At 52.7% G+C, this 23,440-nt stretch overlaps 10 protein-coding genes across 10 annotated transcripts; 7 read left to right on the forward strand and 3 right to left on the reverse strand.

Annotated features, from left to right (window-relative positions):
- Window positions 1–923: 923 nt before the first annotated feature.
- ags1 (alpha-1,3-glucan synthase Ags1) lies at window positions 924–8,374 on the forward strand (the record flags this gene model as incomplete). The annotated part of the gene is made up of 4 exons (XM_040816873.1): window positions 924–1,453; window positions 1,504–7,712; window positions 7,761–8,274; window positions 8,326–8,374. The coding sequence occupies 4 exons, from the start codon at window positions 924–926 to the stop codon at window positions 8,372–8,374; spliced, it is 7,302 nt and encodes a 2,433-aa protein (XP_040664601.1).
- Window positions 8,375–8,582: 208 nt separating this feature from the next.
- Window positions 8,583–9,057, reverse strand: ASPVEDRAFT_25687 (cupin domain-containing protein; the record flags this gene model as incomplete). The annotated part of the gene is made up of 2 exons (XM_040809805.1): window positions 8,583–8,982; window positions 9,032–9,057. 2 exons carry the CDS (start codon window positions 9,055–9,057, stop codon window positions 8,583–8,585), a joined length of 426 nt encoding a protein of 141 aa, XP_040664602.1.
- A 794-nt stretch (window positions 9,058–9,851) lies between these two features.
- ASPVEDRAFT_80470 (SDR family NAD(P)-dependent oxidoreductase) lies at window positions 9,852–10,930 on the forward strand (the record flags this gene model as incomplete). Its single annotated transcript, XM_040816874.1, has 6 exons — window positions 9,852–9,924; window positions 9,977–10,121; window positions 10,178–10,255; window positions 10,314–10,395; window positions 10,441–10,664; window positions 10,714–10,930. The coding sequence occupies 6 exons, from the start codon at window positions 9,852–9,854 to the stop codon at window positions 10,928–10,930; spliced, it is 819 nt and encodes a 272-aa protein (XP_040664603.1).
- Window positions 10,931–11,436: 506 nt separating this feature from the next.
- ASPVEDRAFT_50441 (NAD(P)-dependent alcohol dehydrogenase) lies at window positions 11,437–12,537 on the forward strand (the record flags this gene model as incomplete). The annotated part of the gene is made up of 1 exon (XM_040814308.1): window positions 11,437–12,537. One exon carries the CDS (start codon window positions 11,437–11,439, stop codon window positions 12,535–12,537), a length of 1,101 nt encoding a protein of 366 aa, XP_040664604.1.
- Window positions 12,538–13,013: 476 nt separating this feature from the next.
- Window positions 13,014–14,003, forward strand: ASPVEDRAFT_38333 (uncharacterized protein). The gene is made up of 5 exons (XM_040811679.1): window positions 13,014–13,247; window positions 13,295–13,542; window positions 13,591–13,684; window positions 13,728–13,800; window positions 13,847–14,003. Exons 1-5 carry the CDS (start codon window positions 13,079–13,081, stop codon window positions 13,965–13,967), a joined length of 705 nt encoding a protein of 234 aa, XP_040664605.1. The 5' UTR covers window positions 13,014–13,078; the 3' UTR covers window positions 13,968–14,003.
- Window positions 14,004–14,718: 715 nt separating this feature from the next.
- On the forward strand, window positions 14,719–15,586 carry ASPVEDRAFT_485049 (uncharacterized protein). The gene has a single exon (XM_040814016.1). It carries the CDS (start codon window positions 14,819–14,821, stop codon window positions 15,548–15,550), a length of 732 nt encoding a protein of 243 aa, XP_040664606.1. The 5' UTR covers window positions 14,719–14,818; the 3' UTR covers window positions 15,551–15,586.
- A 357-nt stretch (window positions 15,587–15,943) lies between these two features.
- On the reverse strand, window positions 15,944–17,550 carry ASPVEDRAFT_80474 (uncharacterized protein; the record flags this gene model as incomplete). Its single annotated transcript, XM_040816875.1, has 3 exons — window positions 15,944–16,511; window positions 16,555–17,372; window positions 17,416–17,550. 3 exons carry the CDS (start codon window positions 17,548–17,550, stop codon window positions 15,944–15,946), a joined length of 1,521 nt encoding a protein of 506 aa, XP_040664607.1.
- Window positions 17,551–17,723: 173 nt separating this feature from the next.
- Window positions 17,724–19,767, forward strand: ASPVEDRAFT_186597 (Zn(II)2Cys6 transcription factor). The gene is made up of 3 exons (XM_040808982.1): window positions 17,724–18,189; window positions 18,238–18,700; window positions 18,757–19,767. Exons 1-3 carry the CDS (start codon window positions 17,847–17,849, stop codon window positions 19,460–19,462), a joined length of 1,512 nt encoding a protein of 503 aa, XP_040664608.1. The 5' UTR covers window positions 17,724–17,846; the 3' UTR covers window positions 19,463–19,767.
- ASPVEDRAFT_80476 (serine protease) lies at window positions 19,597–20,337 on the reverse strand (the record flags this gene model as incomplete). The annotated part of the gene is made up of 1 exon (XM_040816876.1): window positions 19,597–20,337. One exon carries the CDS (start codon window positions 20,335–20,337, stop codon window positions 19,597–19,599), a length of 741 nt encoding a protein of 246 aa, XP_040664609.1.
- A 2,194-nt stretch (window positions 20,338–22,531) lies between these two features.
- Window positions 22,532–23,198, forward strand: ASPVEDRAFT_69380 (uncharacterized protein; the record flags this gene model as incomplete). Its single annotated transcript, XM_040816019.1, has 2 exons — window positions 22,532–23,025; window positions 23,084–23,198. Coding segments are annotated over exons 1-2 (483 nt in total), but the record flags the coding sequence as incomplete, so codon positions are not given.
- Between the last annotated feature and the right edge of the window lie 242 nt (window positions 23,199–23,440).

The following is a 23,440-nucleotide window of genomic DNA, read 5'->3' on the forward strand; positions in this document are numbered from 1 at the left end:
AACATATCTACCGATGGCATGGCTGCCTCAAGCATACAAATGATGGCACCGGAAAGAAGACGATCCAGGGTCGAGCCGCACTAGACTGGGAATCCAGTTTCTGGAAATAGATTCGATTCTCTCGCAAGAGAGACAAGACCCATTGCCCGTGGAGCCACTACGGCCCTCCCCGCCAGACGCCGATTGTAGGGCTCTATCTATTCGGCGCACAGCAGCTCGACTGCCGGCTCCCCGTTCGCCGACTGTGTCGGTGTAACCTCTTCGGTTCGAGCAGCCTTTTTCTTCTTCTCCTCGGATTCCTGTATTTTTGGCACGCCTCGATAGTGGATCTCAGGCCCAATGGGTGTCAGGTAAAAAAAAACCTTGAGTGAGAAACGAGTCCCATACAGAGGCAGCAGCTGGGGCTGAGCGAATGGCCACTCAATGACGCCCATATCTTCATAGGAAGGTTCTGTGACCTGGCAGGAAGGATTTATCCAGATAGCCTCGTATTGTCTAAATGTTATTATTAGCAATAGTCCGTGTTCAGTGTCCCAGCCGCTCCACGAGGTCTTGATCCAATCTCCTTGGCCTTTTATCATAAGCCTCATTGCACCCCAACGCTGAACTTTAGCCATCTTTTGCATTTTTCCCCAATCGTGTTATCTGTCATTCGCTTTTGTGTTTGCCGAGTTTGCCTGGACGTTCGTTATCTCATCGACTGCGCTGACTAGCCTTCGTTCTCTTTCTCTCTGTCACTCGTTTACAGACGTTTACACGATTACACGCGAACCACATTTTGACAGCCAACTATTGAAACCACACCTTAATATCTGCAAATAATAGATGTGCCTGGTATAATCTCATACTACTGCCGGTCACACTGCGCTCTCAGAGTGCCAGACCCGCGCTGATCTGAGCTGATCCGATCAACGATCGTCACGATGTGGAGGCTCTCCGTCGGGATCATCGCCCTGCTCGCATCAACGGCCTCATGCTGGCCCTACGACGAAGCCCTCGTCGACTACAACATCAACGAGAACAAGACAGCAACAAATCCTGCTGAATACTGGGGAACATGGCCGGACCATGAGGGGGAATACTTCCCGTCCCCAGACAACTGGCGGTTTCCGTTCTACACACTGTTCATGGACCGGTTTGTCAACGGCGACCCAACGAATGATAATATTAATGGCAGCCAGTTTGAGCATGATCTCAGCTCGAACCAGATGCGCCACGGTGGCGATGTTGCGGGTCTGCTCGACACTTTGGACTATCTCCAGGGAATGGGCATCAAGGGTCTGTATCTTGCTGGTACGATCTTGATGAACCAGCCCTGGGGGTCTGATGGGTATTCAGCGCTTGACACGACTCTGCTGGATCAGCATTTTGGGACTATTGCTGTATGGCGTAATGCTATCACTGAAATCCACAAGCGTGGAATGTATGTCGTATTCGACAATACAATCGCTACGTGAGTACCCTGACCCTGGTAGAGACATAAAGACTAATTACCGGTGATAGTATGGGTGACCTTATCGGATTCGAAGGGCACCTTAACTCAACGACGCCGTTCTCCGAGAAAGAGCATAACGCAGTGTGGAAATCAGACCGCCGCTATGTTGATTTCGACATTGGCAATGACTATAACCAAACCTGCGACTACCCTCGCTTCTGGTACGAAGACGGCAAGCCTGTCAATGAGTCCCTCATCTCCGGCCTCGTCGGGTGCTACGACAGCGACTTCGACCAGTACGGTGATATCGAAGCCTTCGGTGTCTGGCCTGACTGGAAACGTCAGCTCGCCAAGTTCGCGTCCGTCCAGGACCGCTTGAGAGAGTGGAATCCGTCTGTCCGAGAGCGTTTAATTCGTCACTCGTGCATGATCATTGCATCCTTTGACATTGACGGGTTCCGGTATGACAAGGCCACGCAGGCTACCGTCGATGCACTGGGGGAGATGTCCATGGCATACCGCAAGTGCGCACGCGATGTGGGCAAGACAAACTTCTTCATTTCTGGGGAAATTACCGGCGGTAACACGTTTGGTTCGCTCTATCTCGGTCGAGGTCGTGATGCCAACCAGTATGACAAACTGAAGGAGGAGGTCGACGACCCCAAGATGCTGACCAACGAGTCTGCACCGCAGTACTTTCTGCGTGAACCTGGACGTGAGGCTATCGATGGTGCAGCATTCCACTACTCGACCTACCGCAGTATGACGCGCTTCCTGGGCATGGACGGCCGGCTTGATGCTGGCTTTGACGTGCCGGTTGACTGGATTGAAGCATGGAATAACATGGCCGGCTCAAACGATCTGATTAATGCCAATACGGGCGAGTTTGATCCTAGGCACATGTACGGCGTCACGAATCAGGATGTCTTCCGTTGGCCTGCTATTAAATGGGGCGTTGAGAGACAGCTTCTTGGTAGCTTTATCACAACCCTGATGCTGCCTGGTATCCCTCTGCTTCTCTGGGGAGAAGAGCAGGCTTTTTATGTTCTGGATGCAACGGCCTCGAACTATATCTATGGAAGACAGTCCATGTCTCCTGCAACGGCATGGAGGTCCCACGGATGCTTCGCTCTCGACTCGTCGCAATATTACCAGTGGCCCATCGAGGCTGGCCGAACAGCATGCCATAACGAGTCTGTTGCCTACGACCACCGCGACCCTTCTCACCCGGTGCGTAATATCCTCAAGCACATGTACCAGATGCGCGAGGAGTTCCCGATCTTGAACGACGGCTACGAGATTGTGGAGCTGTCCAAGCAAACCGCACCCGTATACTACCCTGGTTCGAATGGCACAGAGACAGAGACAGGCATGTGGTCGGTGCAACGCGGGCTTCATCCATTCCTGCAGGACTTTGGCTCGGCCAACAAGAACGAGTCCGTCTGGCTCGTTTACAACAATGTGAACAGGACGATGCCGTACAACTTCGACTGCGATAGTGATGATAACAAGAACAAGACCCTCGTTGCGCCTTTCCCTTCGGGGACCCATGTCAGGAACCTGTTCTATCCTTACGACAACATGACTCTCGAGGCCAGTACCTTCAAGATGGAATATAATGGCTCTACTGAGTTCAAGGGCTGCTATCCAAAGCTTACCATGGACCGGTATGAGTTCCGTGCCTATGTCCCTGAACGTCTCTGGAAAGGACCAAAGCCCATGATCACTAAATTCCGTGTCGGCGACGGCAATAATGGCCATGATGCACCACTTAAGTCGACCGTCGCACCGAATGCTGCTGAGACAGTGAATCTCAAGCTCCAGTTCTCAGAGGCGATGGACTGCGACGCCATCACCCAAGCCGTATCCTTCAACTCATCGACGGAGGCTGGAAAGACGCCATCCATCGATGAAAATACCGTCAGCTGCAACCGGATCGATCCCGACTTTGGCACAATCGAGGTTACAGGCCAGCTACCTGGTCTTTGGGAATGGTCTGCTAATCTGACCGGCGTGTATAACGGAGTTCACAGAGTGACCGTCAACAATGCCAGCAATTCGGACAGCTCAGCATCTACAAATGCAGTGGACCACTTCCTGTTCCGCCTTGGACAGATCGACAACCCCATGGTCTTTACCTCTGCCAACTACTCGAGCAGTCTGCTGCACCAGGACGACGACGGCGGCCTCTTCATCCAACACCACGCCGCCGGCGCCGACAAATACCGCTACTCGACCAACTGGGGAACCACATTCTCAGACTGGCTCTCGTACAAAGGTGGAAACGACACGATCAAAGCACTCGACTGGTCAGGAACGAAGAAGCAAGAATGGACGGGCCACCACGTCCGCGTCGAGTACTGGAACCGCTGGACGGGCAGCAGTGACTACGTGCAAGAAGGCGACGCCGGCTGGGACTATAAAGTACAGCGACGCTGGCCCCATGCTTTCTTCAACGGCCCCTACAATCAATACGGCTTTGATGCGGGTCTAGACAACGAGGTCAAGCTGGATACTGAGGACGGGTACTGGAAGTACCACTTCACGTCCGAATGGCCGGCCGTTGGGCAGCTTAATATCTGGGGCATGAACCCAGACGGACAGCCTGATCAGAGCAATGTTCTGGGTGATGCTGATGGCGATAACGTCCTTGATCGCATGCCCCCGTCGTCTCTATCAGCCACGCTGCTGAATGTTACGGACCACCCGCCCTCGCCCTATCTGGCGTGGAAGTTCTATATCAACGATGGCACTATGGGATACCAGAAGATCCCCGTTGGACACCAGAGCACGCAGATCGCTATGTTCGTTCTCTTCTGGATTGTTCCCGTCTTGACCGGGTCGGCCTGTGTTTACATATTCATGAAGTCGTTCTACAAAGTCAAGTTTAACCAGGTCGGTGTCTCGGAGACGCACACCATGATCCCACTGGCTCTGCGTCGCAAGATCAAGCAAGTCCGTTTTGGAAAAGGACCCCAGGCCAACCCTCTGCTGCGTCTAGCGGAGAAGTCCGGCTTCATGCAGAGCACAACTGCCCTCGGGGCTGCGGCCGAAGGAAAGCGCCGCACAGTGCTGATCGCAACGATGGAGTACGACATTGAGGACTGGGCTATCAAGATCAAGATCGGTGGTCTTGGTGTCATGGCCCAGTTGATGGGGAAGACACTGGGCCACCAGGACCTGATCTGGGTTGTTCCCTGTGTAGGGGGTGTTGACTATCCTGTAGACACCCCTGCTGAGCCCATGACCGTCACCATCCTGGGCAACGCCTACACGGTCCAAGTACAATATCACACCCTGAAGAACATCACATACGTCCTCCTCGATGCCCCTGTCTTCCGGCAGCAGACAAAGTCCGAGCCCTACCCTGCCCGCATGGACGACCTCGACAGCGCCGTCTATTACTCTGCATGGAACCAATGTATTGCAGAAGCCATCAAGCGATTCCCCATCGACATCTACCACATCAACGATTACCACGGCTCTGTCGCACCGCTTTACCTGCCTGAACCCATACCCGCCTGTCTGTCCCTCCACAACGCCGAATTCCAGGGTCTGTGGCCGATGCGCACGCAAAAGGAGAAGGAGGAGGTCTGCTCTGTATTCAACCTCGACATCGACACCGTCCGCTCTTTCGTGCAGTTCGGCGAGGTGTTTAACCTCCTGCACGCCGGCGCCAGTTACCTCCGCGTCTACCAGCAGGGATTCGGTGCAGTAGGTGTGTCCAAGAAATACGGAAAGCGGTCCTACGCGCGGTATCCTATCTTCTGGGGTCTGCGGAAAGTCGGCAACCTGCCTAACCCTGACCCTTCTGATGTTGGCGAGTGGACGAAGGAGTCGGTGACCAAGGACGAGGATATCAAGGTCGATCCTGACTTTGAAGCCAACCGCGGCGAGCTCAAGAGACAGGCTCAGGAATGGGCTGGTCTGGAGCAGAACCCTGATGCGGATCTCCTTGTGTTTGTTGGTCGTTGGTCTATGCAGAAGGGTGTGGATTTAATTGCTGATGTCATGCCTGCGGTTCTTGAGGCGCGTCCTAACGTCCAACTCATCTGTGTTGGTCCTGTTATCGATCTGTATGGCCGATTTGCTGCATTGAAGTTGGACCGCATGATGAAGGTATACCCTGGCCGAGTCTTTTCACGCCCAGAATTCACTGCGCTGCCTCCGTATATCTTCTCTGGAGCTGAGTTTGCCCTAATTCCATCTCGCGATGAGCCCTTTGGTCTTGTCGCCGTCGAGTTCGGCCGAAAGGGTGCCCTTGGTATCGGTGCGCGCGTTGGTGGTCTGGGACAGATGCCTGGATGGTGGTATACTGTCGAGTCGGTGTCAACGTCCCATCTCCTGGTACAGTTCAAGCTCGCTATCGACGCCGCCCTCAGTTCCAAGACGCCTACTCGCGCCATGATGCGTGCTAGATCCGCTAAGCAGCGGTTCCCCGTGGCGCAGTGGGTGGAGGACCTGGAGATCCTGCAGTCAACTGCTATCCAGGTGCATAATAAAGAGGTCTCCAAGGGCCACGGCCGACCCATGACTGCATCTGGTCTTTCGACTCCTAGTGGAGTAATGACACCCCCTGCCCGTCCTACCAGCCCGTTGATGTCGCCTTCTGTCCAGCATTCCCGGGACAGCAGCTACTCGAACCTCAACCGTCTAAGCGATCTAAACGCAGTGCAGAAGACGGTCTACAGCCCTGATCCCAATGTAAACGAAGGGCCGAAGCCTTCTGGCCTTCAACGATCCCTCTCGCTCGGTGTCCGGTCTGGTCCAGGCCATGCATCTCGCCGTGGACGTGGTAATAAGCCGGCAGGGGAGAATATCCCTGAGACCGACGAGAACTTGCCACACACGGATGGAGAGGAAAGCGATACGGACTCGGTTCTGAGCTACTACGGCGAGGACGAGTATACCCTAACCCCGGCCCAGATTGAAGAGAGCAGACGTGCCCAAGCAGCGCAACGACCTGGTGCACGAGTAGTCTCGTTCTCATCGCCTCGACGCAATAGCCAGGACTCCCTGCATCCTCGAAGTGCTGCAGTCCCTGCCCCTCTGTCACCAGGCACGCCACAGGCTGATCAAAATCTTCTGCCCCCTCCAAAGCCGTTTGCTGAGAACCGGATGAGCAATGCCTCTGTTCTATCACTCGACTCTGTCGTTGGGAACAAGAAGGACTTTAAGCTGCAGAAGGTCGACCCCTTCTTCACCGACAGCAACGGCGAGTACTACAAGGACTTTGAGCGCCGCCTGGAGGCGCTGAACGGATCGAACTCGGAATCGCAGTTCTGTATCGAGGAGTTCCTCATCAAGTCAGAGCGCAAGTGGTTTGACAAGTTCCGTGATGCCAGACTGGGACGTATCAAGTCGCCTACTCCCTCAGTCTTCCGCGACAAACACAATGCTTCGCCCCAGGATTCGATGTATATTGACGATGCAGCTTCGCGGCACAGTGGGAATGGTCTCAGCAGTAGCGGATCTGACGATGACGAGTTCCTGCTCGGCAAGGACTACGTTCCTCCGACTGGGCTGAAGAAATGGATGCAGATCAAGATCGGGGACTGGCCGGTCTACACCATCTTCCTGGCCCTTGGTCAGATCATTGCGGCCAACTCGTACCAGATCACCCTGCTCACAGGCGAGGTCGGTCAGACCGCTGAGAAGCTGTACGGCATTGCCACGACGTATGCCATCACATCGGCCTGCTGGTGGCTTGTCTTCCGGCACTTCAAGTCCATCGTATGTCTGTCAACGCCGTGGTTCCTGTATGGCATCGCGTTCCTGCTCATCGGGTCAGCGCACTGGGAAACCGACGAGTTCACACGCGGCTGGATCCAGAATGTCGGCAGTGGATTCTACGCTGCTGCCTCGTCCAGCGGCTCGATCTTCTTCGCATTGAACTTTGGCGACGAGGGTGGTGCCCCCGTGAAGAAGTGGATCTTCCGCGCGTGCGTGATCCAGGGCATCCAGCAGGTGTATATCATTGCGCTGTGGTTCTGGGGGTCTACTCTGGCCAAGGCATCGAGCAATGGGCTGTTGAGCGCTGAGTCTCAGATCTCCAATACCTGGAAGATGACCGCCATCTGCTATCCCATCGCCATGTTCCTGTGGGCTGTCGGGCTTCTGCTCATCTTTGGTCTTCCCAACTATTATCGCCAGACACCTGGCAAGGTCCCGTCGTTCTACAAGTCGCTCTTCAGGCGCAAGATTGTTCTGTGGAACTTTGTGGCCGTCATCCTGCAGAACTTCTTCCTCAGTGCGCCGTACGGCCGCAACTGGAGCTGTACGTATAAAGCCAATACCAGATTAAGAATCATGCTAACGTCTCTAGTCCTCTGGACCTCGAACCACGCAAAAGCCTGGCAAATCGTCATCCTCTGCGTCGTCTTCTTCGGCCTCGTCTGGATCGCCTTCCTCTACCTCGTCAGCCAATTCTCCAAACAACACAGCTGGTTCCTCCCCGTCTTCGCCTGCGGGCTAGGTGCCCCCCGGTTTATCCAGATCTGGTGGGCCGTCTCAGGAATCGGCTACTTCCTCCCCTGGGTAGCAGGCGGCTACACTGGGGGAGCCCTCGTATCCCGAAGTCTCTGGCTCTGGCTCGGCGTGTTAGACTCCATCCAGGGCCTAGGCTTCGGAATCATCCTCCTGCAAACACTAACGCGCATGCACATGTGCTTTACCCTGATCGTCTCGCAGATTATTGGTTCCATTGCGACGATCTGTGCGAGGGCCTTTGGGCCGAATAATCTAGGCCCCGGGCCTATCTCGCCGGATGTTACCAAGGGGGTGGACTCGGTGGCGAATGCCTGGTTTTGGATTGCCCTGTTTTGCCAGTTGCTTGTTTGGTATGTCTCCTTTTTTCCTACTTTTTGGTGTTGATGGACTAACGTGTGCAGTGCCGGGTTCTTGCTCTTCTTCCGCAAGGAACAGCTCTCTAAGCCTTAGATGCCACGATCCTTATTATCTCTTAATGTCTGTACTTTAATATATCCTGTATATAGATCATGCTGGTGGGTTCCGGCTGTTAATTAGCATATGTCTAATGAGTGCATTTGGTATTTCATTTCGGAGTTATTCAACATTTGAAGAGCACCAGTTGAGTCGGATAGTAATCTATTCTACAGCATTCTTAGAGCAGTTCGTACTTTGTCGATCATTTATTCTCCCTGATCTTCTTCGCCACGATGTCCTTATACTCCTCATCAATCTGGACCAGCACAGACGGCCCCTCCCTCTCCAGCGCCTCAGTGTCAAGCACAAAAGTAACGAAGAAGGCCGCTGGCTCAGTCTTGCTGGCATTTGCGCCAATCTTATGATGACATCCAGGCGCCTCATGCCAGGCATCGCCTTTCCCCATCACCTTCATCGGCTCGTCGTTCATTTTGTTCAACAGAGTGCCGTGGAGGACATGGGCGGAGACCGACGCGCCCCCGTGGCGATGAGGTGGGGTTGCGCCGTTCGGAGGATATTCGACGAGCATGCCGACGATGGTCTTTCCGGGACAGTTTTCGAGTTTGTATTGATAGACGATCGTGGTCGTCCCCATGGGGCATCTGGTTGGTTATGTGAGTGTGTGCTTGGTTGATGGTCTGGAGGACATACTCGGGGTCGTAGGGTGGCTCTTCCATTGTGATGGATAGTGCGAATTGATGTTGGGGTGAGGTGCTTGGGTGAAGAGGTTGAGTGAAGGGCTGAGTGTTTGTGTTTATATGAGACATTCAACATTCTTTGTGACTCCTTTCGGGTCGATAGCCTATCCGGGTATTCAACATGAGGTATGTGGACCACGACCACCCCAGTGCAACAACGACTCGGCAACTACGCCCCGAACATAGACTGCGCCATGCCGAGTCCCACTTAGACTCACCTAGAGCCATGCTCAACGGATAGTCTTGGGTTTAGTGCCCATTGTGTAGGTTATCAATCTATGCCTAAGCTTTCCTCCGCGACCCGTCTTTATGACAGTCAATTTTCACCCCGCCCATATATATTGCAGTATCTCCATTGGTATCACCAGTCAGGTCCGGATATAACCCTGCGCCTTGTGCAATGGCTATATCGGCAATTGTCTGCTAGTTGTGCTTGTGCTTCTTTTTCACCTCGACTGTAATCGACTAGAGTGGGCTGTCCCCGGCTATACGGGATTGGGGCCGGCTCATGGCAGATCACCGGGAAACAAAACGCGGGCTGTTACTTAGAATATCCTCAGGATATTTATGATCAGGAAAAGCTGGACTATATTCGAACATCATAATTATCATTAATGGCGTTGACGGGATATGGATCCCGTAGCCATTCTCTACCGGCTGGGGCTGATATAACCCCCAGCACATGCAACGTGAATATAAATTGTTATTTCGGTGGGTTAATATTTCCCTCTCGAGTCATCAAATCTCTTTAAAAGAATCTAACATCCGACATCATGTCTCAAACGAAACCAGGGCTCCCTGTGGCGGCTCGTCTCAGCCTTAGTGGCCGAGTGATCCTTGTGACTGGTACGGAGGTTTTCCCCAAGCTGGAGATATCCGGTGCCTGACTCTCTAACAGGCGGCGGTCGTGGTATTGGCATGGCGCTGTCGAGGATATGTTTGGATGCTGGTGCCACTGTAGTTGTTACCGACATCCTCCCCGAGCCGGACGCCCTCTTTCTCGAGTGGCAGAATTCCACTCCCGATAGACTCCTCTATTATCGGTAATGCTGAACTGAACTGCAGATATTGCTTCTGAACTAAGGGCTGATCTTTAAAGCTGTGACTTGACCCAGAAGGAGGACATGGACCGCACTTTCGCCATGATCATAGAGAAATTGAACTGCATCCACGGAGTGTTAGACCTAACCAGATATCCTAGTTAAAGATCATACTGAAGTGCTAATGTGGAACAGAATCACGGCAGCAGGAATCTGTGTTGATAAGCCATTCTTGGACCATGAGTGGGAAGACCTTCAGAAGCTCCATGCTGTGAATGTAAGTCTCTCATCCTCTAATAAAAAGAAATACTGAGGCAACTAGGGGGCCGGAACCTTCTTCACAGTGCAATACGTTGTGAATAACATGAAGCAACATGGTATCAAGGGCAGCGTTGTCATGATCTGCTCACAATCATCGCAGCATGTCTGCCCTGGTCATCTCCTGGCAGCTTATGCGGGGAGTAAAGGATTTGTCTTCTCACTGGCACGAAGCCTGGCCCACGAGCTTGCTCCTGATGGAATTCGCGTGAACACAATTTCCCCCGGGTTAATATCCTTCTGGTGTGTCCAGGGATTGTTGCTAACGGCATTTTAGCTATATTGCCACCGAGATGAACCTCTCGATTGCCGGTCATAGACCGGAGCTGCTCAGAATATTCCATGAGGCGCCGCCCCTTGGGCGTGTTGGAACACCAGAAGATCTTCAAATGGCCGCATTGTATTTGCTGAGTGATGCTTCATCTTATGTCACCGGTCACGATCTTCTTGTCGATGGAGGTATGCAGGTCACGTCTGGGAATTATAAACTTTAGATGCATATATACCAAACAAGTATGGAAACAGTCAAACGTAAGAACTCTTTAACCATAAGTAGCTGGGAAAACATTCATAGTGCTTAATCTTCTCCATGAAATTCGTATGGAGCTCTTTGATGGTTATGTTGATAAGTCACTGGCTCACCCGACAGAACATTCTTTTTAAGCCACAGGAATCCTAGATGATTGGATGGAGATCGAAGTTTATCAAGGGAAGAAGAGCCAAGTCTGAGTTCAGACAATCCTACCTCGTCCCGGGTAATAAGACTACCTTCACGTAAGAGTTCTATGCGAACCGGCTTCAATTCCGTGCCGAGACCCTATCGAGCCATAAAGGCTATAGTCGCAAGCCCAACTTGCTGAGAGCGTTTATGCCGCCCGGGATTTCACTCCGCGGTGGCTATTCTATAAGGGGATCTCTGGCTCATTCATTCCCACCCGCTGGTTGCATAGTTCTGCCCTACAACGATTCGTCTGTCCCTGAAACCCCCGTGAACGTTATCATGTCCACCGCCGGCACACATCAAGCCGCCGTCCTGCATGGATCCCAAGATCTCCGAATTGAATCAGTGGAAACCCCGACTTTGGGCCCGGACGACGTTGCCATAGCCCCTCGTGCCACCGGGCTCTGTGGTACTGACCTCCACTACTACGAGAATGGACGAAACGGCATGTTCGTCATCGACCAGCCTCTCATTCTCGGCCACGAGGCAGCCGGCGAGGTACTCGAGGTAGGCTCATCGGTCACCTCAGTGAAGGTCGGAGACCGCGTGGTTTTCGAGCCCCAGCGGCCATGCAGTTCGTGCCAGCAATGTCGTCGTGGCACTTACAATCTCTGTCCGAAGCTGAAGTTTACGGGCTCTGCGAGTGCAAAGCCGCCAGTGCAGGGGTCTCTGCAGTCCAAGTATCACCACCCCGCCAGCTTCGTTTTCCCCATCCCGGACTCCGTTTCATATCAGCAGGCGGCGTTGATTGAACCGCTTTCCGTGGCGTTGCATGCCGTTCGGCGTAGCGGCATACATACTGGACAGTCTGTGCTTGTTGTGGGTGCTGGTCCTATCGGCTTGCTGTGTGCCATCGTTGCTCGTGTTTCGGGGGCTTCAACTATCGGCATCGTGGACGTGCAACAAAGTCGCCTGGACTTTGCAATGACGCATGGGTACGCAGACTACGTGGCCCAGGTACCGATGATCTCGCACGAGGGCGAGAATAACGCGGACTTCGCCGCTCGTGTCGCGAAGGATATAGTATCTGCGCACCCCTCTTTCACGCCAGCGGACGTGGCCTTGGAATGCACGGGAGTAGAGGTGTGTGCTAATTTGGGCATCCATTTCACGGCTCCACGAGGGAAAGTGGTGATTGTAGGAATGGGACGGCCCTACCAAGCTCTGAATGTTGGGGCAGCTGCGGTCCGTGAGGTGGATATCATCAGCGTCTGGAGGTATGCGAATACCTTTGAGACGGCCATTGACTTGTTGGCATCCGGCAAGCTGGACCTCAGGCCGCTCGTTACGCATGTATACCCATTAGCGGAGACACGGGCTGCTTTTGAACTCCTCCGATCGCGTCCAGCGGACTTGATGAAGTGTATCATAGTCTCTTAGCAGATTCTTGGAGATAGCGGCCCATAGCCTATAGTAACTATCTTAGTCAGAGACGTATTTCCTTTATTCTCCGGTCTGGACCTGTTTCCTTGGTCGACTGGCTGTCACTCTGGATGGACCCAAGGAATGGCCCAACTGAACCAGAACAATTCATTCTTCGGCCATTCATTTCCCAGCCATTATTGAGTATTTGTAATATCCATTAATGATCCTCTAGACGGTGTATGGTCGCAACAATCCGCATCGTGAGGATGCTTTCCGATGACATCACAGTCACGGCCCACTGACTTCATAGAAAGATAGAAACAGGTCAAGCTCAATTTGCCTCCTGTCCTGTCCTGAGCTTGGTCGCGTGGTTGCAATTAATCATCCTATGGCCTAGAACAGCCACTGGGCAAACCAGTTAGGCATTCCTCTCATGGAGCGGTGCGTTGTCGCGCTGCGTCATGATTCCTAATGATCAGACTGGCATCCCCAGATTTATATTTTAAATCCGCAGCTTTCCTTGGACTAACCACTTTATTTCTGTACCCCAGCCAGAATGACCGTCATCTGGGGCCTCGATCTCCACGAGATCCATTACAGCAAGTTCAAGTCGTCGCACATGTTCAACCGGGCCTACCATCTGCGCCGCACCAAAATGGTCGTCTACCAGCTCGCCATGATCCTCTGCGTGTGCTCTGAATCCGTTGGCACTGCTGCATTCTCAGGTTCGTCTCTCAGCCACCCCAGAGACATAGACTAACAGCCACTGCAGATTACCTCGACCAGCAAAGCGAAGTCCAAGGCCAACACCCCGGCGTGAAACTCCACAATAACGACTTCATCGGCGCCGCCTCGTATAATATCTTCGTTGGGATCGCGGTCGCGTTTATCTTCGGGGCGGCCTTCTTCTTCGATCTGTTCTGGCCCGAGCGTCATGAGTGTAAACATGTCCGTGTCTCGTGGAAGATCTCGGCGGTCGTTGTGACGGCGATGATGCTGAGTTCGGCTTTGACTCTGACGGTATGGCAACCTGATACTTTGGTGGTGTAAGATATTGATACTGGGTAGTGCATTGGAGCTCTGCATGATGCTACCGTTACCGGGACGGATCCTCACACAGCGCAGACATTCCGGTTGGAAGCTGTGAGGCAGCCTACTTATAGTATGTGATGTCTTTTATATTGGTTTCTTGTCTAACGTGACAGATTACCGCCATAACCCCAAAGTGGTTGCTGCTGTTGTTCTCGCCTGGCCGGGATGGGTGTTTTGCGTTGTGAGGTATGTCTATCGTGCCAGTATTTATTGCAATGTACTAACAGAGCAGTACTATTGTTCTCTTCATGTCTCATAAACACGACGATCAATTCGGGCCCAAGTCGAACTACGGTCGATCCCTTGAGAGCGGGGATGTCGCTGATAAAGAGGGCGATGTTGAGTCGGAATAGAACCGATATTAGTTATGATAATGTATAATAAGTGCTTTATGTCGGTTATATATACTCGTTGATACCCTTGTATAGTGGCGATGCGGTACTATTAGACAATATATCGTTAAATTGACACTAGTTATCTACACTGACAATATAACGATTCGATCTCACGCCACCTATGAAAGTATCCGATCGCTATCCACGCCAAACAAGGATTCATTTTATATGCTTGACGAAGAAAGCTTAGGACCACCCCGTCTGTGATATATTAAGTTCGAAGTGTTGCCTTGGTGGGAGTATCAAGATCGGGGACGAGGGGATTGTCCTACCACCGGGTTGCCGTCAGATCTAAGCCATTATAAATGTTTAAAATTAATGTAGCATATTAAATATCATTTTGAAAGAAAATTTGTGAAAAAATAAATCGTTGATTGTTAGATCTGCTCCACTTGCATACATTTTCCTCCCGGATAAGCCAGCGTAAGCCAGCATAAGCCAACTCCAGCATGAAAAAGTATTATTGGACATAAGCCGTAAGCCAGTTCTGCAGCTGCTGCAGTCCAGAATTTATGACTGAGCATAGCATATTCCAGCCTACTCATTGCCCTAGCTTGGTGTTGACTCTGCAATATACAGTATTCTATAAGCCATGGAATTTTCCATCGGATGTATAATCAGGTGGATTTGAGATTGATAATATAGAGAAATATTGTATATGTGATGACAAAAGCTAGATTCGTATAATATGGTAGTGTTGTTGTGCTATGTTGAAGATATATATACTGCCAATGCCTCGTTACAACATCCATATCAACAGCAACCACTACAATTCCAATAACAATTCTACACTTTAAAACAAGAAGACAATGTCTCAACCCCTCGTCCTCATCACCGGCGCAAACCAAGGCATCGGCCTAGCCACGGCCCAAATCCTCGCCTCCAAGCACAACTACCACGTCATCATCGGCGCGCGCAACAAACACGCCGGCGAAGAGGTCGCTGCCTCGCTGCGCTCAGCCGGACACACAGCATCTTCACTCGAACTAGATCTGAACTCCGAGACCTCGATTAAGAACGCAGTGGCCACCCTCGAGCGCGACTTCGGCTACCTCGACATCCTAATCAACAATGCGGCCGTCCTAATGGACCTGAACAAGGACCTGACACCCTGGGAACTCTACAGCAAGACATTTACCCCGAATGTGATCGGTACCGGTGTACTCACGCACTATGCCCTGCCTCTTATCCGGAAGGCGAGGGCTACTCCACCGACAATTATCTTTGTCTCGAGCAGCATGGGCAGTTTGACGTATTCGTTTGATAAGAGTGTGTTCTGGTACCCGGTTGACTATAAAGCGTATGATGCGAGCAAGGCGGCGGTGAATGTGCTTGTGGCAAACTATCACCGGATTCTGGAGGGTGAGGGGGGCAAGGTCAATGCTGTTTGTCCGGGGCTGGTGAAGACGAATTTGTCGGGGTATATGGAGGCTGGATCGACGCCTGAGGTTGGGGCTACCAGGATCGTGGAGCTGGCAACTGCTGGGGAGAAGGGCGAGTCTGGGACTTTTACGGATCGGAATGGGACTGTGCCTTGGTAGCAGGTAGTATAGATCTATATCTGGGATCTGTTTGTGTAGTCAGGAGTCTATAAATAGACATTATTCGATAGATCACTTAATGGACTAACTGGTTACTGGACTAGTTTTAGAATGCCCCTCGTCTGACAGCTCTCTAAAACAGCTGGCACTCATGTATCAAATTTCAAGACACTGAGTATCAATCGACATGACCATGTCTACTGCAAACATGGCTCAAGCAGAGTCAACCCCAGAGGTCCCTTCTCCAGAGGGCCCGGACGGAGAGACAGAAGACAAGGCGCTCCACAACGTGTTCGTCATCCTTCCCAATCGACTGGACCTACTTCATCTGCAACTGCGACAGCGACTGATATAACTTGATCAAGATACGTAGTATAAAGCACTAGATACAGGTCATTGACGGACCCCTGGCCCATCTGTCAACTCTTCGAGCTGCTTTCGCTCCTCAACAGTAAGCTCGCTCGCTGCCTTTCCAAGCCGGATAAAAGACAATAAAACAATAGCAACCCCTGAACAAGCAACTCCAAACCAAAACGCCGCTTTATAGCTCCCTGCCTCTCCGAGGTTCTTTGTCTGAGCGGCAACTAGATCGGCCAGGCCGAGGAAGAAACTAATCCCTACAAACACGATAGTATGGATGATTGCACCTGCTGCACCTTGTCTGTTCTGCGGTAAGGAGGTCGTGATGAAGATGTTGCTGACGCTGTAGCCAATGTCTGTACCGACAGTTGCGGCGATCATTGCTGGGAAAACGTAGGCCCAGTAGTTTGGATCTTCAGGGATAATGGCGAACAAAAGCATCGAGACGAGATAACCGGCACCAGATATTAGCATGAGTAGCTTTCCTGGTAACAGGTGCAGGGTGAACCCGCCGACTGTGGCGAGGATAAGACCGCCGGCGGCCATGGGGGCAAACCAGGCGGCGGAGATTAAAGAGTTGTGGCCGAGGATGTTTTGAATGCTAGACCATTAGCTGTGTATTTTAGAAGTGAGAGTGGTCTTACTAGAAGCTGGCATAGAAGAGGTATACGCCGAACACGCCGTATGAGAAGGAGAGAGCGAAGAAGAGAGGGGTCAGGTATTTGACCTTGAAGATATCAGGTGGGAGTAATGGCTGAGATGCAACCCAGCCTTCAATATAGACTGCTGCACAGATAAGGGCGACGCCAACAATGAAGGTGACGATAACATACGGGGTCTTCCACCCGTCCGGAGCATGAGATCCATCAGTAAAGGTAAAGATAATCAACACCAGCCCAGGGACAATAGTAAGACATCCCCACCAGTCCATTCTAAGGGTCGATACTTGAGAAGGAAGTCGAATCTTCGGCATCGAGAGCGACGATACAATCAACACGACGAGGGTCATGATGGTGCCAATCCAGAAATACCATCTCCACGTCAGATAGAAGCCCGTCAACCCACTGACGCATATCCCAGAGTAGAACCCAATTGGCGAAAATGCTCCATACAGACTAAACACCAAGTTCTTGCGTGGCCCCGGCCGGTATATACTCCCAATGAGCATGACACCGGCAGGCAGGAACATGGACGGGCCTAGTCCCTGCAGTGCTCGGCACACAATGAGCATTATGTAGTTCTTGCTCCATCCCGCAATAAACGACCATATTATAAGCCAGACAAGACCGATATTGAAAATTAGACGGGCACCGTAGATGTCAGCCAGACGGGCGGCGGGGAGTAAGAAAGAGCCGGTGACGAGGGAGAAAACGCTAGCTGGCCAAGTCTGCGAGGCAGGGGGTATATCGAGAGCAGTTGTTATATGAGGGAGGAGGTTGTTGAATCCGCTAATGAAGAATTCCTGTAAAGTTAGAAAGGCCAATATAAAAGGGTGGCAGACATACAGCTAGCAGCTCCGAGGCGAGCAGCGAGAAGCAGAAGCACAGCTCGATCCATTTGTTTGGAAAGGTGGCAGGACGCTCTCGTCCGAGCCTCTCGAGGGTTGTCTTGTCAGGGACCGGCCGGTCGTGCTCATCCATCTTGAGAATCCGACTGTCTTCAGCCTCGCCGTCCAGCCTTAAGTATATACTGCGGTGTCCCACCTGGAGCCCTACCCTATTCCTGATTAAGAAGCCAAGCCTCATCTGCATGCTGACAAATCGCCCCGCTTTCGTCACTGCTTCACATCAGATCCTCCAGAGCCTCCAGATTCCTCAACTCAGAGTTTTAAGCTTTGGAGATCAGTCGGTCCATTGTATATCGGTATATTCCGTGCAAGACCGAGATCGGACCATGCTTAGCGTGTTAGCTCGTTGCTCGTTAGATCGGTCTCTCGATGCGTAACCCCGCTGACAAGGCCTGCCATAACTGTCGACGACGACGGCTGAAGTGCGACCGGGATGTCCCTGCATGTCGCAAATGTGCGCTGACCGGGCAAGAATGTCTGGGGTACGGGAAGCTGTTTGTGTGGAATGAGGGCGTTGCCAGCCGGGGGAAGATGATGGGCAAGACATATCCTGTTGCGAAAGACTCGAATAGAGCCAGCACAAATAGGGCCATTAGCACCGGGAACGATTTGATTCCAGCACGGCATTATGACTTTCTGCCTCTTCAGCTGCCGTTACTGGATCCCCTGTATCAGGGCTTGGATGATGCGTCGCGGGGGTATCTGTCCCACTGTATGCGCCATCTCCCTAACAGGTTATAGCAGGCTAACTGTTCTACAGTTGCATCGACCGTGTCCAGCGACATGGTGATAGCAGACATCAGCGATGTGAACCCATTTCGGAGTTTAATTCCGTTCTGCAGGGACCATCCCATCCTGCTGCATATCATCCTGGCCAACTCGGCCCTGCACATCTCGTGCCTGCACCGACGAGGCCTGGATGGCCAGCTTTCCGATTCAGCTGATCGGTCTTCTCATGCGATCGTCGATGCGCTATCAGCCAAACACAAGGCTCTCGTCATGCTGAGACGCGCACTCGAAGACATTGCCCACATTGACGTCGACGTTATCGCAGCCGTCATCCACCTCTTCATCATCTTCGAACTCATCAGTCCGGGAGAAGACGAATGGAAAGCGCACGTCGAAGGTGCCCTGCGACTGATCAGCTACCTGCACACGCTTGAAATACGCCCTGCTTCACCGGCAGCTCTGGTCCGGGACTGCATCACATCGGACTGCTTAACGTGAGCAAACATGACCCATCTACTATATAGTTGTATATCTATCTAACAGCGTATAGATACTACATCCTCGGGTCAACTCTCATGAACACAACCACCCTCTCCGACCCCTTCCTTCCAGGGGACATCATCCCCTCTCTGACCCGCGCCGAACTAAACAGCTACCTCTCCCTACCAACGCCTCTCCTCCAAACCCTCTTCAAAGCATGCGAACTCTCAAACCGCGTCTCACTAGGCGAAATGCTCGGCGCAGACCCAACCCCACTCCTAACCCAAGCATCCGACCTGCTAAACACCGTGCAATCCTTCAACGTATACGCCTGGGCCGCAACACTAGAAGGCGACCCATCCTCAACCCGAACGCTAAGCCGCATCCACACGGCACTCGCACACCAGAATGCAGTTACGATATATATCCTGCGCAGCGTGGAGCAGATCTCGCCCGCGCCCATGGCAGGACTGCGCGATACAGAGAGCCTGGTGACGGAGATCATCACGCACCTGTCGCTAGTCGGCCCGACGGATCCGTTCTTCAAGGCGACGTCGTGGCCGACTTTCATTGCGGGCGCGGAGACGGATAATGCTGTCTATCGCGAGTGGGCTGTGCAGCGGCTGAGGGAGTTTTGGAATTTGATCCCGTGGGGGTATTTGAGGACGGAGGAGGATGTTATGAGGAGGGCGTGGGGGTTACGAGATGGACAGGAAAGGAGGGGGGGTTGGATACAGCAGCTCAAGGGGATGGAGAGGCACTGGCTGATTGCTTAGTTTAGTTTAGTTTACTTTGGATATGGATTGAGGTTTCGTTTTCGTAGATATATTCAGTCATTCCTAGCTAGTAGGACATGATTCCGCATCATGATACCCGTATCATGCTATGTACATTGCAGCCGAAGACTGATTTAAAGTCCAGTAACCTCCTTGATGAAGTCACTGAAGTAGGCCGGGCTGGAGTAGACACCGGGGTATCCAGCGCGGGCACAGCCATTGCCCCAGGAGGTGATACCGATGAGGACACCGTCGGAGACGAAGGGGCCACCAGAGTCACCCTGGCAGCCGTCCTTGCCACCGCCCTCAACACCAGCGCACAGCATGCTCTCGGTGATCTCGTTGAAGCCCTCGTAGTTGGAGGAGCAGGTCTTCTTGTCGACAACGGGGACCTCGACGAACTGGAGGGTGGGGGAGACGTTGCCGCCTTCCTTGAGGGCACCCCAGCCGGTGATGGTGCCGACGGTACCGGCGGCGGGGAGCTCGGTGCCCGTGGGGAGCTTGACGGCCTCGATGCCGTCGCCGAACTGCAGCTCCTCGTCGAGGGTGAGGATGGCGATGTCGTTGTTGACGGTCTGGGCGTCGTAGTCGGGGTGGACGGCGATGGAGGAGACGCCGACGGTGGTGCCGCCGGAGTCAGAGGAGGAGGAACCGGCGCGGATGCTCAGGTCGCTGGCGGACTGGCCTTCGGCGCAGTGGCCGGCGGTAACGACGTACTTGCTGTCGATGATGCTGCCACCGCAGATGAGCGAGCCGCCCTGCAGCAGGCCGATCTGGTAGGGGTATTCCTCGATGGTGGCCTCGTCGCCGCCAACGATGGCCTCCTTGGCGAGGACGCTGGTAAGGACGGAGAGGAAGGCGACGGTGGTCTTCATGGTGCTGGCTGGGTTAAGATAGTGAGGAGAGGGAGAGTGTGAGAGTGAGGATGATAGATGGAGATGTGGTGGTGGCCATGGTCTTTTTATAGTGCTGGAGACACGATCCACAGCACATCCACAGTCGCAAATGGCACAAAGCCGAAGCCCACAAAGCCCCAGAGACAATCAATCAATCCACTGGCACAAAGCAAGAAGCCCCTGACAATGCTGATCATGAAACCCAAGGCCGTTGCTCAATCGCGCCATGGCGATCGGCACGCATGCGCGGACCGTCGGCGAAAATTCCCAACGCAGTAATGATCGAGATCTGTCCCAGGGAATTGCCGCTGCTGCTGCTGCTGCTGATTGGCTCTTCTCCTTTTCGACGACACTGAGAACTGGCTGAGAACTGGCTGAGAACTGGCTGGTGACTGGTTCAGGACCCAACGACAGGCTGATATCATTCAGGGGCAGCCAGCCCTGCCCCATTACGTGTAAGCTTAAGCTCTGCCTCTGCGCCGCTCAGCCTGCAACGTGCGTTTCTTTTCTTCCTTGACTTCCTTAGCTGATTCTCATCGCAGTCTCCTCCCGCACTTGTTCGACTTCGCCATCCGCGCCTTGTTACATCGAGTTAATCTACCTGACAAGCCCCGCCGCTATCCAGCTGCCGACCAGGCTGTTCCTGTGCTTCTCCTCGTCGATCACGCCCGCCAAGCAAGATAGGCTCTTGGAGTCGCTCTTGGGGCGAACACAAGGTAGCATCGTCTTGTCCAACGAGATCCGGTACCTCCATGATCGGCGCTGGTCCCTGCTGGCGGTTATCGCCCATCGGGGCCTGCGTTCTTCGATAGGCTGCTGCGTGAGGGGGGGCAAATCTGCGATTCATCTCCAATATCTGGCATCGCGATCTCATTCGACTGGTTTCTGAAGATGATTATGCAGTGTAACCGGAGCCGGGCTCGGGCCGTGTCTGGACTGCGATGTGTATACAGACCTGCTGGTGTTGCTGCCTCGGCGACCCCGGGGGCCAAAATTGCATGCTACAGCGGGGTCAGCAGGACTCAGAGCGGACAGTGGAGAGAATAAGGAAGAGAGTGGATGGAAACTGGAACAATGCGACCGTGGAAGATGATGCTGGTGCCTGGTATCCGTACCCTGGTCTACCTAGCCAGCAACCCTGTTCTCCCCCGGCCACCAAAACGTCGCTATTATTATAAGGCTGGAAGAAGCGTATGACAGTTGTTTCAAGTCCCGCTTTGCCTGCAACAGAGCTTTGTTCGCAGGGGCTGTGTCCACACTTGAAACCGGAGGCGTTTGTGTTTAATGAGCTGTCCCTGAAGCCCTTATTCAACCACTGACACTGTGAGATTCGTCAGATGCAAATAGATTGGCTAATGGCAGTGCATTCAGTGCAACTTCACCTCGGCTGATAACCTGCGATCGCTGCGGTCGCCAACCAGACATACACAACTGTCCCACAGTCACCAACAGTCACCAAGTCACCAACAGTCACCAACAATCACCAGACGGAATCGACGGAATAGACGGAATCGTTCCTGAAGCTGTAGAACCCGAGGCGGGACGACTGCAGTGTGTTTCACAGGCGTGCGTGGCTGTGCCGCTGTGATCCGGACCTCCGCCTCCAGATACTCTATATGAGATTGCAAGGTAGCCTGTTTCGCATTGTAGACATCACTGGCCCCTGGAAGATTTTCGCATCAAGTTCAACAGACACCATATCGAGGATTTAAGCTTAGCAGCCGCAAGGAAACTAGAAGGCCAAGGATCCCACCGATATTGCGTAGGAGCCAGTCTGGTCACCTGGATTGTAGGTTCGTGAATTCTCAAGCAACGGAGATGATTTGATCTTCAGACCGCTATAGCTAGTTGAGGTGACTGCTCATTAATCAACAATGTAAACATTTACCCAGTTCTCTACCGTGGCAACTGTGGACCTCGAAATTCTCCGAATATAAATTCTCCGAGCATACCGGCCTGACCTGTCACTTGCCTCAAATATCATTAGGGACCTTGCCTGGCATAGGTTATACCATGTGCTGACTAGGTAAATACCAGACAGGGTTTCCTGTTTGGGTATTCCGTGATATCTTCCGGAATGCCTGTATAGATAGTTCCGTGAGCACCTTATTTGTTCAGCTGTGCTGTTTATTCACAATATATATATCGGATTACTGTAATATTCACTACTGCCATTCACACCTCGCCTTGATCTATGAACAGAAACTTCGAGCAGCAAGCTACCTGTTTATAAAGGCTTCCAACTCAGAATGCCACCCGGATATATCTCCCGTTCAACTCGTCAATCCATCCAACACCATGGCGATGCAGGCACTGGCCGACGTCCTCGCAAACGCGACCGACACAGAATCCCACGAAGCCCCCGAACAGACGGTGACCAACTTACAACCAAATTCCCAACCAGCACCCAACCCCAGAGAATGCTTCGTCGGCGAGATAGTCATCGTCGGGAGCAGCAGCACGTACAGCACCGAAGTCGTCGTCAAGGATAAAGAAGACACCGACCTGCGCGTCGGCTTCGCATTCCCGCCTGACGGATACGGCTATGAAGGTGTACCGACAGAATTCCTGAAACGGGGATTAACGATGCTGATTCTCTATCCATCTCGGACGCAATTGGACGGAGGGGGAGACTTGATTGTCGTTCACAATCCGAAGCATATCAAGGTCTGCATTCCTTCCTTTTCTAACTCCAGTGTATTGTGAATGTTTCTAACGGCAATAGATCCTACCTTTTAGAATGCCCTTCTACCTACGGCTCTGCGAGAGAGTCACCGAGTTTAGATCTGTCGTTGGCAGACAGCGTATCTGCTTTGGATGCGAGACACGGAAATACGGGCTGGAGAGGTGTCCTCGCTGTAAAATGTCCTATTTCTGCAGTCGTGTAAGCCAGTACTTCGAAAGGAGCTACCATATTCACTAACATATATAGGCGTGCCAGGATGAGTCGCTCTCTCGAAGGGGCCACAGACGGGACTGCGGTATCATCCGAGACCCTGATATCACGGCTCTGCTGTTGGAGAAATGGGAGCAGCTGGGAGAGTTTCGCTCTGTTTCCTTGCAGGCGCATCTCCAGCAGGTT

Source organism: Aspergillus versicolor (genome assembly GCF_001890125.1).
Source record: "Aspergillus versicolor CBS 583.65 unplaced genomic scaffold ASPVEscaffold_2, whole genome shotgun sequence".
NCBI lineage: Eukaryota > Fungi > Ascomycota > Eurotiomycetes > Eurotiales > Aspergillaceae > Aspergillus > Aspergillus versicolor.

Bases quoted from the DNA above. Each gene is read 5' to 3' on its own strand.
- ASPVEDRAFT_38333 (XM_040811679.1), top strand. From the start codon at position 13,079: ATGACCGTCATCTGGGGCCTCGATCTCCACGAGATCCATTACAGCAAG. The intron at 13,685-13,727 runs GTATGTGATGTC...CTAACGTGACAG, and splicing joins TGTGAGGCAGCCTACTTATA to ATTACCGCCATAACCCCAAA. The intron at 13,801-13,846 runs GTATGTCTATCG...CTAACAGAGCAG, and splicing joins TGGGTGTTTTGCGTTGTGAG to TACTATTGTTCTCTTCATGT.
- ASPVEDRAFT_485049 (XM_040814016.1), top strand. From the start codon at position 14,819: ATGTCTCAACCCCTCGTCCTCATCACCGGCGCAAACCAAGGCATCGGC.
- ASPVEDRAFT_186597 (XM_040808982.1), top strand. From the start codon at position 17,847: ATGCGTAACCCCGCTGACAAGGCCTGCCATAACTGTCGACGACGACGG. The intron at 18,190-18,237 runs GTATGCGCCATC...ACTGTTCTACAG, and splicing joins GCGGGGGTATCTGTCCCACT to TTGCATCGACCGTGTCCAGC. The intron at 18,701-18,756 runs GTGAGCAAACAT...AACAGCGTATAG, and splicing joins ATCACATCGGACTGCTTAAC to ATACTACATCCTCGGGTCAA.